The following is a 13,306-nucleotide window of genomic DNA, read 5'->3' as shown; positions in this document are numbered from 1 at the left end:
ATGGATGGATGATGGTAAATACTTAAATGGTAATCAGTATTTTTTTTTTTCTTTTCAGCAAGCTGATTTAATCCGGGCCCAGGAAAAGCATCGTCAGGAGGTCCTTCAGTCTCTTTTAGAGGTTTGTTTTCCAAGGATGCAGTGGCAGTATCCATCACTGTGGCCTTGACTGTTGTTTTTCATGTAAGGTGGCAAATCCCATCATTCTCCAGCTAAATAAATGCAAATACCGAAGCAGTTAAACATCAGATAGATCATCAGAGATCCTGTTTTACTCTAAATGTGACTGTGGCTGGTTAAAGCTCGGACCGGGTTCAGGTAGTTTCAGGACAAAGACATGAAGAGGCAGGTTTATGGTAACATCTGGAGCAAAGCAGTGTGTGTGGATTGTGATGATAATTGCTGGGATGAAGCATGATTAGATGTCAGACTTCCTCTGTGAACCACTGTTGGCTTTTCCTGAATCAATATCAGCGTGACGCAGAGCCGGAGTCGTTCAACGGACCCAACGGCACCGACGTGTCTGCAGAGAGTTCTGTCAGGTAACACCGTGACCACCAGCTACGCTTTATCCTTACTGCTGTGCATCACCGGCATCACTTCAAATGTCTTTTGTTTGTTTGGGGCTGATTTTTGTCGTTTTCGGAGCAGTTCTCAGTTTATGTCTCAAGGATCGGGCCAGCAGGCGGGGAGCAGCTGCGTGGACTCCATGGTGGAAGCACCGTGGGCTGCAGCAGGACAAGGCCTGACGTTCATAGGCTATCAGGTAGAGTGACGCCTGTCATTGAGAAAGCTTAATAACACGTGTATTGTTTTTCCATCGCCTCATCTGAACACTTCTCTGTTACAGGACTCATCAAACGGTGGAAATGTCCATACAGGTATAGTGAATATATGACTCAATGTAAAGTAATCACAGAAATGCGAAGAGCGAGCTGAAAATATGCCGTATATGTGGGCAGACAAACGTTAGGGAAACCTTCAGTGTGTATCAGTGCACAACAAATGGCCTCAAAGTAAGAGCGACTTCTAAGAAGTTGAGTTAAACCTCATTATAACTATTATTACCTGTATTTTGCTCTGCGACGGAGCGCTACAGCTCATTTGCTCTGGAGTTTAGCGAGCCGAACAGCCTAATGATACTTCATAAAGATGTAATAATTCTTTGTGACGGTAGCGGAGCTGCTCTTTGTTTCAGGAAAAGCCGGGAGCCTCCACTGTAACGATGAAGGGAAACCATGAAACACTCCATGCACTTATTTTTAATTTAACTCGCATCACACACAGTTCAACTCATGCGTACAGATGTCATACATATCGTAAAGTATAGAAGACTTAAAACACAAAAAACGTACTATATAAATATGAGTGACGTATATTATAATGTCTGAAGATTCTCAGTCATCCAGGTCATGGTTGTTCTCGTAGATTAATCGTAGCAACTGCTTGAGTTCCTTGAAGACGTTCCACCTTCATCCAAGAGGCTTCATCAGCTCTGACTGACTAGTTGGGAGTTCCACATACTGATGTCCTGAAGGAGACATTAACACCTGAGTTTCAGTCTTTTGTGACTAGGTGTGGATGTGGTTTCATCTTCCTGGGAGAGATCTTAGGACTGAATTGTGAACAGGTGAGAGGTGATGCCTCAGACCTCCACCTCTGTTGACAGGACTCAGCAGTCCACCTGCACCTTAAGGACACTCATTTGGAGACAACGATGTACAGATGTTCTCCTGCAGGGAGGACAGACAGTTTGAGAGAGGGGCTGAAAGAAGCCATCTAACTGGAAAGACCTTCCCTCAGCAGAGGTGGAGGTCTGAGGCATCACCTCTCACCTGTTTACAGCTCAGTCCTAAGATCTCTCCCCAGGAAGATGAACCCACATCCACACCTAGCCACAGAGACCCTAACGAACCCCACTGTGTCAGGGGGAGCAACAAACCCCCAACTGAAACCCAAACTCGGATGTGAATGTCTCCTTCAGGATGTCAGTATGTGGAACTCCCAACTAGTCAGTCAGAGCTGATGAAGCCTCTTGGATGAGAGGTGGAACGTCTTCAAGGAACTCAAGCAGGTCCAGTTGCTACGATTAATCTACGAGAACATATAAGTGAATAATATAATTATTTAAAAATAGAGGCTGTTTTTAGTTGTCAACTAACTCCAGTCCAATTGCAATAAATTATTTAATGTGATCGTTGCCTTTAAAACGGCACCGGTTCTACCACTTGTGCGCAGACTTTAGTACTTGGCAGGCAGGTTGATCCGAGCATCTTGGGGAACTTGTCACAGTTCTGAGGATTCTGGCTGTTTCAGTGTCTTCTGTCTCGTCATGCAATCCCACACGACACAGGTAGATTGAGATCAGGGTTTTGTGGGGTCCACGCCTTCTGTTGCCAGAGGATGAGTCAGTGTAGTGACGTGTTGCTGTATGTTTGGGGTCGTCTCGTACTAAAGGCAGAACTTGGGAACAGTCGCACAGCTCAGTAATGATGTTGCAGAATGAGCGCCAAAAGCTTTTGTATTGAACTGTGTCTCACATTTGAGTTAATGAAACATTTGCAGGTTTGCTTTTTAAACTTGTGCAGAAACCTGGTCCCTACGAGTTATAGCGTGAGCCTTATAGCCTCTGTCTGTCTGTCGTAGGCGCCGTCCCTCCGTGGCTTCAGGACGATCCTCTGGAGGGAACCTCTGGAGCTGCCACACATTCAGAGATTGGCCCATCGCTCCAAGACTTCCTCAAACAAAGTACGTAGCACCGGCCATGATAATCTACTGTAGTCATCTAAAACTGTTTCCATGAGACCTGAGCTGTTATGTTTCATTGGATGTCATCACATTGCTTACTGTGATTAGAGACATTTATTTATTGCGTCACTATCGCACATGAAATCGCAGCAACCAGTTCAGGTTCATGCACGACTGCTGCTTTACCTTTAAAGTACTGGAGCTTAAGGTCTATCCACACAGTTGGTGTAAATGATATAAAGACAATATCCATGCAAACTTATGGAAAACAGCGAAGATCCCAAATAGATCGAACCATGATTACAAATGCCTCGTCTGTCTTCTGCCAGAGGAGCAAGAGAAGCTGAAGAAACTTCCTCCGAACAGAGTGGGAGCCAACTTTGATCACAGCTCGCATACAGACGCCAACTGGCTTCCGTCTTTTGGTCGAGTGTGGAACAGCGGTCGACGCTGGCAGTCCAGGTGAGCTCACGTAACGGACATAGAACGAGTGTAAACCAGCGCTGAGTTTATCAAGTATGTTTGTCTGCGCTACCAGCTGCTTTAGTAGGTGATCGTCAGGGTGCAGGGAAGCTTGAAATAGCAACACAGTTCAAGACAGTTAACTCAGATGTGTTAAAAAGAAGACTCCCTGAGATTTTTGATTTGATTTTTAAATATTTAATATTACTTTAAATCACATTGTTACTCAAAACCTCTGCAGTGAAGTGACGCCCCAGTTTATACACACATGCAGCACCCTATTACTGTTATTAGTATATTGCTGTAACCTACTTTCTCTCGTGTTGGGTTTTATCTGAGGACCATTTATGCACAAGCAAAATATGTAAATCTACATAATGTGGAGGTGAGACTGTAAGCACACGTTATGACCTTAAATCATCTTCTAGCTAACACAAACAGATCTGTAAATGACAGTCACTTGCCAAGTGATGAGGGAAACTCGACTGCCAGTTTGAAGCATCTTTATTCTACAAACTTTCGTACTGATATAATCTATTGATGATCATCACGGCAGCAAAACAATATTCTGCATCTGTTTTACTCCTTTTTAATAGCGTCTCCGTCATCTTTAGCACATGCTAACTCAAGCAAGCTGCCAAAAACACTTTCCGTTAAACACGTTCCTATTTTATCATATGAGCCAGAGTTGACATTTAAAAGGGCGCTTTGTGTTTGGACTCATTAGCTTCTCTTGACTCTACATGTGATTGTGACTTGTTTTGTTTTTTCCAACAGGCACCAGTTCAGACAGGAGGAGGGGAAGAAGAAGAGGCAGAAGAGGAAGAAGGATCACGGCACAGAGGGCTCGAAGAAAACAAAAGCGACCGAACAGCTGACAGATTTTGACAACGCTTAAAAGCGTAGTATGCTGTGTGAAGTCATGTGTATAGTTGACAAAATGTAAATGAGGTTTTGCGTATGTTTCTGAGGAGCTGCACTTGGTTGAAGTGCTCAGGCTGAGGAGACACTTCGTATATCCGAAAATGTATGCAACCGTTTTTATAACAAACCTGCAGCAAACGTATTAACTTAGTACAATAAGCATCGGCTAATGGGTTTGTTTCTGTTAGAAAGTTAGTTTGACTGTTGAATCTTTAGATTGGATAACATGCATATCAATGTCAGTTTGTTACACGCTGAGAGCTTTAAACCAACGTGATGCTGCCACTGAACTGCTCCACATTAAATTAACTGGAAATCTGTGACTTAAATGAAGTCCTGGACTGAAACTTTGGACACCGTGACTGTTCTGGCAAATGAACACATGGGGGCGCAAGCTACTCGAACACAACACACCTGCTGTGTGTTGAAGCCAACATGTCCCAATAACATGCTACACAAAAATGCATGAGTCACTTTTAATCATGTATGTACATTTTGTTTCCATGAAGCAAAAAAGAAAACTTAAGTTGCTGCATAATACTTAGTAGTTTTGTTTTTTTATGTATTCAGTATTATTTTGGAAACGAGCCTCAGTAGTAACACTCAGCAGCACTTCTCAGTGTTCCTCCAACAATAAACTTTGTTCTTTTTTTAAAGGGAACCTGTATACCAAGTGATGAGCTTTCATTTCCCTTTTCCGATCATGTTGTGTGATGAATTACTGGGAAAGGCTTGAAGGCTGTGTGCCCAAATGTCACTTTTAGATGAATAATGACCTTTAGATAAGTGAACCTTGTCGTGTATCTTCTGTCTCAGTAGAGTCAGCATGTCAGACTGTGTCTGTTAAAACCACAACGATCGGCCTGTTTCCTGGTAAGAAGGATGTTAGTTTTTGTGAGCGATCTGCTCGGTGGTGTCTTCGAGGACATTTGTGGCCTCCAGAAGCTTAACAAAAGACGGTCACAGGTAACAAAAACGCTCTGTTAATGGGACAGCTCAAGTGAAAGGACACCGCTTCACCAAGAATCTGCCACAAGTGTCCTCTGTTGTGTAGTTGTGTCACAAACTTGGCATGGTCAAACACGGACGATGCCCACGACTGGGCACAATACATGACAAAAGCTTGATTTACCGATTAGATAGAGGCATTTTGTGCCCATGGCGCTGTGGCTATAGGCCCTGAAAAACCTGAAAATCCAGCTTTTTGCTTATTTTGACAAAGCATAATTTGAAGGTGCTTAAACTTACTAATTGCTTTTGTGACATGGTCAGTGACTGTATTGCTACGGGGCATAACAGTACGGAGAGAAATGACTGGGCCAAAGCAGTACATGCAATAACCTATATTCCACTCCCTGAGCTTATAGCCCCCTCTTTTTTTTTTATCTTTTCAGTGCACAGCAGAGTATAATAAGGCCCCAGTGTGCGCTGGGTAAATGGGCGTGGAGCTCAGTGCAGCTGCAAGGCAATATGAGGATACAACGTGTAGCTGATCTATTCTTAGCCCTGTGACAACATGGCTATGGCCGATTCAGTGCAAACGGAAGAAAAGAAGTGCGTTACACTTGACTACGCATTTAACCGTCGTTCAATTATTTCCCCACGTTTTCTTGTCAGTGCTGTGTGACTTTAGAAAGTTTCCTGTTCACGTGGGATCGTGTCTTTTCTGTAGTTTCCCGTTAAATATTACAGGATCTAGTGAGTATCGGGGCTTCGGCACAAAAGCGATCCTTGGCACTAAAGACTGGGAGGAGAGGAAAAAGCACGTGTACTGGGCGGGGCTTGAGTTAATCCACTGGCCAATCACGGGGCGGCATTTTTGAATAAATCTGCATCTATTAAACCAGCCGTAATCTCTGGCTGCTGGTTGGTTGAGCGGAATCCAAGCGGCCAATCGCTTAAATGACAGGCGCTCAGCTGGTCGCGAAGCCCCGCCTTCTATATATACTCCAGCAAACCCCGGAAACGCTGTCGTTTAAAGAGACAGAGGAGGAATTTCAGGCAAAAGGTTGAGACAACGAAAACAGCTGCGAGCACAAAAAAAGACAGAGAGAGAGAGAGAGAGGGAGAGGAAGGGGACGTAGCTTAGTCAGCCGACAAGCGAGCTATGTGGCAGGACAGAGTGGGAGGACGAGACTGAAATTGACCGAGTGTTTCATCAGATGCACAGCTAGCTATATGTGGCTAGCCAGTTTTAGCTTCGAATCTTTTGAACGTTAGCTACCTGGACACCGACAACGCATCACTTCACACGGCAGAGAGATAACAAAAAGGCCAAACTCCCAGACGACAGAGAGGCGTCACTTCAGACTCCCGGAGTCCACCTTTTTTTTTTCTTTCTTTTTTTTTTTACACTGAGGTGAGTGGCCTTTAATATCATCGGCTTTTAATCTGCTGCTTTGTGTGAACTTGTATATGTGGCTGTGTGGAAATCAAACAAAGGTTCAGATTATTGAACTAGTGATTTCGATCCATTCTAAATCTTCGCACTATCCACATGCAGGTGGTTACAGGCATCGTTTTCTTAATTATGAATGTGGCTGAAGCATGAGTGGAATCCAGCCTAAGCCAGCTGATGACCTGCCTGACAGTAGCTTGCAGGGTGTAGGGGGCGTTCCCCTGCTTTGTCTGCCTTCCTCACACTTTGCTTTATGTGTGTGCATGCAGTCTGCGGTGCTTGACAGAAACCCCAATACATCAATCACCATCACGTCTGTCTGTGTGCGCTTGTGCGATCAAAATGCATGTGTGGATGCTTCATTTTGGTACAACTGCACACTCATGCCCTCCTGGGACTGTGCATATGTGGGCTACGCAAGGAGGAAGGATCAGCCAGCAGTGGCATATATCTGTGAGATTATGACTGTAGCTCAGCGGGTGGAATGATGGTGATCACTGTAAAGCTTACAGGAGAGAGGAGAGGACTGAGTGCAGTGGGTGTATTGTTCCTTTGGTTGGCACTTGGGAGTTGCATTATGCAGTGAGGAGAACCTTGATGTTGGCACAGAACCCTTGTTGAGATGCATGCAAAAATCTAGAGATTGTCAGTCTGTTAATACAGTGTTAGTATCCTCATCTGCAATGCCCTGCACTCCCATTGTCCTGACAAGCAGGGCATGATGGCATTGACATCCACATTAGTCACACGTGTATGCAGTCTCACACTGCATCACCCATACAGCACACGTGCACATGGGAACCTACCAGATGTCTCGCATGTATTTAAATTCACACGTATGTATGCACACATTGCAACAGCAAATCTATCTGCAACTCGTTTCTCTCTCTCCATCCCCTGCTTGTCCATGCGTTGCTCTGACAGCCACCCCCCACCTCTCTGTCTGGGAGAAAGCAGTGGGCTTTGTCCTCAGCTGAGTGTGACGTCATGCAGATCTTTGCTGTAACCAACCCTGAAGGAGAGGTGCATGTTGTTAAGCAGGCCTGGGTCTGGGCTTGTCCCATGCACAAAATGTTTTTTTGTTCCCAAAGTTCCCAAGTGCTGAAACGCACGGGGGAATTAAAAGGGAAGAAATAATTTGTTAGTCTCCTCACGTGTGACAGAGAAACTTAGAGAATCCTCTCACATCTAAAGGAAACGAAGGCAGGCAGGGATCAAAAACTCCACAAGGATGAGTGTGGGACACTTTTAGCATGAAAGGAAAACAACTCCAGGAAACCCCAGCAGTGACTGATCTCTTTGCCTGTAACAATACATTCAGCTTCATAGAAATATATCTGATGCTTCTCTACCTGCCGCCCAGCTGAGTACATTGAGTTAAGCAGGAATGTGGTCATGAGTGGCTGCGTGTTTTCTCATGGTAATACATGGAACCACCAGTATCTAGTTAGACTGCTTCGGGGATGACTGCATTATGTCCCTAACGTGAGGGTTTTAATGCTGTAAGAGCTCAGTTTGTCTTCAATGTCTGAGTAGATTAGATCCAGACTAACGACGTTACCGCCTCTTTCAAACATTAACCTGCAACTGGCTTCTGTTACTGTGACTTGCCTGCAGTTCAGCTACAGCACACTGTTTTATTCATGTGGAGTTCAGCAGATTACCTGTGACATTCTGAGTGAAGGGACATCATTCGTCCTGTGGTCCCCTGTGTACCACCCTTTTGTATGTGACGCTTACTGGGTGATGACAGTCTATGGTTGCATTTCTTCTTCTTTTTTTTTTTTAATGCATTTATACCTGGCAATACTTTGTATGTGTGTGTGCAAAGTGGGGATGGCTATTAAATGCTTTGAGCTGATGATGGCTTGTTGTCAGCCCTCCAATGTGTCTCTGCAGGATTTGATGTCAGAGATTACAGATGATTATGTGGGTTAGATCCAGTACTCAACACTGCTCTGGGGCTATATTGATCTCTAATGTGTATAGTGAGCGAGTGTGTGTGTGCGCATTGTACTCCCATCCTTATGAGCACTAAATTACCTCTCTTGAATATAGAACTCTTTACAGGGTGAGCTTTAAGTGCACAGAAAGGGACCTGACAAATACAGTGAATGCATACATACGTAGCCTGAAGCCGTCACCAAGAAACATTACACACTGGTCAACTGACAGGAACAACGTCTCTGTGGATTTAAGATATAGAAATACTACCTCCCCTTGTAGCTTCTCTTTCTATACGTCAGTATGAACCTTGTCCATCTGCCGACGGTGCAGAAACATAAAGGCGTCGTGTCGTAATGACCCCTGTGTCCTGTACTGAGCGGTACATGGTGACAGAACGAAATGACCTTCTCCTTGAGCCATTTTCTGTGGAAGCTCAGGACAGAAAATTGTACACATGTTGTTAACATTAACACATTAATCACAACGACGGAAGCCGGTACGTGGCGTGACTGTTTTTCACATTCAGTACATTATCTTATGACCCCCTCAGGGCTCCCAGCCCGGGTTTGAGAAAGACCGGGCCTATCGGAGGGATGCTCTCCGCTCGAGGATCCCTCATTCAGCCCAAGGACACAGAGCTGAGGCAGGCTGAGATCAAAGATAAAATTAACAAGAGGACAGGTCAGAGGGCAACGCAAACTGTGCCTGCATCATTTTCACCTTAATGATAACCAAATGTCCTCACGCTGCAGAACGAAGAGATTGTTCCGATTGTCCTCTCCTGTTTGAAGGAGATAAAGACCTTATAGGAATTCCATTTTTCAAAAACGTGTTATATACAGTAGTGCTTTTCTAATATCAGCTTATTGCTGAGCTCCTGAAATAGCACGTGCACAGCTTTGACAAGTGTCACTCTGACCCTGAAGTCCTCACTGTCACCTCTGCTCACTTGCACACAGATGAACTAAACCTAGCTTCAGGCTTACCAATAAAGGTCAGGTAGTCCACTTAACATTCTGTCAATAAGAAGAAGTAGTTAGTCCTCTTATAAACATGCAGTGTTTCTGTGTTTGTCACTCCTCGCTCTGTCTTACTGTTGGTTAGTAGATTAACCTACTTACAGGGCAGTGAAGTGAATGCCGATGAATCCGAGGATGCTGAGAGTGAGTGAGCTTTGGGAGATTGTTTCAGCAACTTGCACAGCAATGTGATAACGATGCAGGGTTTTTAAAGGGATTTGATTCATTATAATGGGTTTGATCTGAGCGGTTCAGCCTAAAATGTTAGATGCTGGAGTTGCCTAAATTGTGGGACTAAGAATAATAAGTGGAAAAGGAAAGAGAGAGCCACAACAACAACTTAATGAAATCATACTTCACTATTGCCCAGTTGATGTGCCACAGAGTAGAAAACTAGCAGAATACAAATATAGAGTACAATAGATGTCACAATCTGAAAATTGCACTACTTATGTTCAAACTAACGGGAGGCAACGAGCATCACGTTGCTGTAAGAGACGATATGGAAGTCCTCCGTCTTAGCTCGGCATGTGCAGCGGCTCCATCTATAGTAGGAACCTGCTCACCTTCATTCAAAGCCAGCTGACAACAGCAGTCCAGACAGAGGGGAGGATGGCAGGGCGACAGTACCACCTGCTGAATAAATCAACACGGTCTGACATTACACCCTGAGAAGCAAAGCGCTGTGATACCCGGTTCTGTGCGGTTTTATCTGCGGCTGTCCCGCTCTGCTGGCAGTGCTTGTACTCGGACATGTCGAGCAGAACTTCTAAACATTTGCTGCAGAGCTGAAACAAAAACTTACTGGATCTTACTTGTATTAGGTACACAGCTAGCATAAGCTAACATAAGTAGCTATAACTGTCTCAGAGAAGTGTTTATACAACCGTATGATAGTTTTAGAGGCTGGAGTTTGTGGTTTTGTTGAAAATTATACCAAAAATTCCTTAATTCCAGCTTCTCTATTGTTTATTCTGTTCAATATCAAACTGAAGTGTTGGAGAGCGGGTCACCACCTTGAGTTATACGCAGCTATTGCAGTCAGTTGTCAATTAACCAACCTTTTATTTGGGAAAATTAGTGCCAAATTACCCAAAAATGAAAAATGATTGTTTGCCGTGGTCCAAATTTATGCGTCGGGTTTCTCAAAAGGGAGGATTTGCAGCTTCTCGTCCTTTAACGTGATCTTAAACCTGCAGCGCAGACCTTTAGTCTCCTTCAAGCTGTGAGAGTAATTACACAAACGCTGTCGAAAAGTGCTTCTGACGTACGCCTACCGGGTTTGTCCTTGCCGTTGATCGCTTTTGTTTATAGAACACGATTTTTCTTAGGAAGTTTCTGTTTTATCTGGAGCTTAATCAACATTGTGAGAACTTGTTTGGCGAGAGCAGGAATGCAAGAGACGCTCATTTATATGTAAAAGTCACGCATTTAGCCTTAAATCTAATATCTGTAGGTTTAGACTTATTGGAAAACATCCATTTAGACTCCGAGAAGCAGTTTTCCAAGATATCACACGTATTCAAGACTAAATTATGACTTGACTATTGTGAAAAATTATTGATAGAAAAGGTAGGTGTAGAGCCTCAACAGGGACAAAAAGATTTATGCTGGAAAATTAAACAGTTGGTAGAGTAAACTGAAACACTTTATTGAAGCTAAACATACGCTGTTGTTTTCTGCATTGACTGTGGATTGATATTCTTTGTCATTGTGTTTTTTTTTAACCTAACTACCCTGAAGAAGTTTGACATGTGTTATTTATAATGTGTATGTTTGTAGTAACGTTGCAGGGCCTTCGTATTTATAATTAAATGTGGGTATGAATACAGAACAACCTCCTGGGTGTTGCTGATATAAAAGGATGTCTCAGTTTCAGTGGTGGTTGCCTCATGAGTGGGTTGAGTTTCGATCTCGAGCCTAATGAAAAACTTAGCCTGCACGTACGCAGACTCCATATAATTCTATGTGCAGCCCTGTGCCAAAGTTTCAGACGCTAAAAGTAAAGTAATAGGTGATTTTTATTTGCCCATTAACTTCATGAAAAGCACAGTAAATAGAATAAAAACAGATTTGTAAGGTACTTGGCAGTTTGTTCAAAGCCTCTTGCCAACGTTCTAATGTGGATTCAAGAGGTCTTACATCTTTTTTTTTGCAAACCCAGACACACTGTTGGGATCAAGGCTCTGTGAAGGCCACACCATCTGCTGCAGAACGCTTTGTGTTTTTGCTCGTCATTGCTGATTGTTCTTTATGACTGCAGAATGACTTTAGGACCAGTCAGACGCCTCCCTGGTGGTACTGCATCATGTAAAGTGGCTGCAGCCTTTGTATGGCGGTATATATGGCCTGCTGCTCGCCTGGCTGACACCTCAGAGTGACTGTCAAGCCACCATGTAAAACTCAACCCCAACAAGCCTGAGCTTCTGTTCCTCCAGGGCCCCCTCACCGAGACCTGTCCATCACCACTGACAACACCGTGGTGGTGCCAGCCTGGATGATAAGGGGCCTGGGAATGACAGTGGTTGACGAACTGTTATCCTCTGCAAACACTGCAGCCGTGTGTCAACCTGTCGTCTCTCCTTTACAACATCAAGAGGATTTGCCACCTCTTCCCCCAAGGAGGTGGCCGGGGCGCTCATCTAGGTCCTCGTCACTCCTGGACTGCTGCAGCTCCTCCTTCCTGGTGCGCCCACGTCCATCATCAGACCTTGGTGTTAAACCTACAGTTTTCCGGCACCACTCCTTCATTTACTACGATAGCTCTTTGTTGCTGCTGCCGACGACCAGTTAAGAAACTCTGGTGTCAATCTACAGATGAGTGTGGAAAATTGCTTTTTTTTTCTACCTCCGAGCCACTCGTCAAACATCGCTGCACTCTTCTGCATCTGGATGTTTAGCCACACCATTACTCAGAGGACCCTGTGTTCATTCATCTCAGTCAAGGCTCCTCGCTGTTCTGGCTTCACAGTGGAGGACAGCAGCCCGTCTTTCAATGCCGGCTAAAAAAAAAACAACCCTGACTTTTTCAGACCAAGAAACGCTTGCTTATTTCTAATTAAGAAAAAATTCGAACGCAACAATGAATGCACAACATCCAGTAATTACCCCTGCATAATTTGAATGCATTCTTTGCAAGCAGCGTTGAATAAAACATCTGAGTGTAACGTGGTGTAGGCTGCTGATATGACCTCCATGCAAGGCCCAGAATTAACGAGTAGATGTTGGAAGGCAGATATATCTCGGTGCATTATATAGGTCAACACAGAGCTTATCAAGCTAAGACCTGTTCGCTCTCTGCCCCTCTCCCTCTCGTCCTTGCCTTGTTCCCTCTGTCCGTTGCCCTCCCGCATGTTGTCATTTGTTTCGTTCCTCTCGCCGAGTATCAAATCCCTCCATCTCTCCACGCTGCTTATATTCCCATCTCTCCATCTTGCGAATGCGGCGCGTCTCTGACAGGACCGGGTCTTTGCATGCACCATTTGTCACTTAAATGGACTTTTATACAGAATGAAAAATGCTCAGGTTGAGAAACAACATTAATGACCTTCAGGTAGTGATCCGAAGTGGACAGGAAGCCATTTTTCTGTATGCGCTGATGTTTACAGTCTGTCGTAATCGGTTGAAACAGTTTGTTGACAGTCGGTAGCGCAGTCAGGTTCTTTCCTAACATTAAATGAACGCGCACAATGAAGGATTTCCTGCTGTCTTGAAAGCATTCGTACGTTTCATGTCCTTCCAAAGAGTTTTAAAGCTGTGGCGCACACAAACGCTTCATAGAGCGAGTGCAAAGGCTCTACATGTGCAT

The 13,306-nt window shown here is 44.3% G+C and overlaps 2 protein-coding genes across 2 annotated transcripts in view; both read left to right on the top strand.

Moving 5' to 3' along the window:
• Window positions 1–4,807, top strand: part of cenatac (centrosomal AT-AC splicing factor) — a 10,284-nt gene extending 5,477 nt beyond the window's left edge. The window contains exons 5-11 of the mRNA XM_008283544.1: window positions 59–121; window positions 475–542; window positions 652–766; window positions 851–881; window positions 2,647–2,748; window positions 3,078–3,210; window positions 3,988–4,807. Coding sequence (XP_008281766.1) covers window positions 59–121; window positions 475–542; window positions 652–766; window positions 851–881; window positions 2,647–2,748; window positions 3,078–3,210; window positions 3,988–4,108 — 633 coding nt within the window. The 3' untranslated portion in view covers window positions 4,109–4,807. The remainder of the gene's footprint in view (window positions 1–58; window positions 122–474; window positions 543–651; window positions 767–850; window positions 882–2,646; window positions 2,749–3,077; window positions 3,211–3,987) is intronic.
• A 1,360-nt stretch (window positions 4,808–6,167) lies between these two features.
• atosb (atos homolog b) overlaps window positions 6,168–13,306 on the top strand; it is a 47,775-nt gene continuing 40,636 nt past the window's right edge. Inside the window, exon 1 of the mRNA XM_008283540.1 lies at window positions 6,168–6,493. The gene's annotated coding sequence lies outside the window, so the exon portion shown is untranslated. The remainder of the gene's footprint in view (window positions 6,494–13,306) is intronic.

This window comes from Stegastes partitus, unplaced genomic scaffold (assembly GCF_000690725.1).
Source record: "Stegastes partitus isolate 25-593 unplaced genomic scaffold, Stegastes_partitus-1.0.2 Scaffold317, whole genome shotgun sequence".
Classification (NCBI taxonomy): Eukaryota; Metazoa; Chordata; class Actinopteri; family Pomacentridae; genus Stegastes; species Stegastes partitus.
The sequence above is the reverse complement of the archived record's forward strand: the minus strand, read 5'-3'. Positions and strand labels throughout refer to the sequence as shown.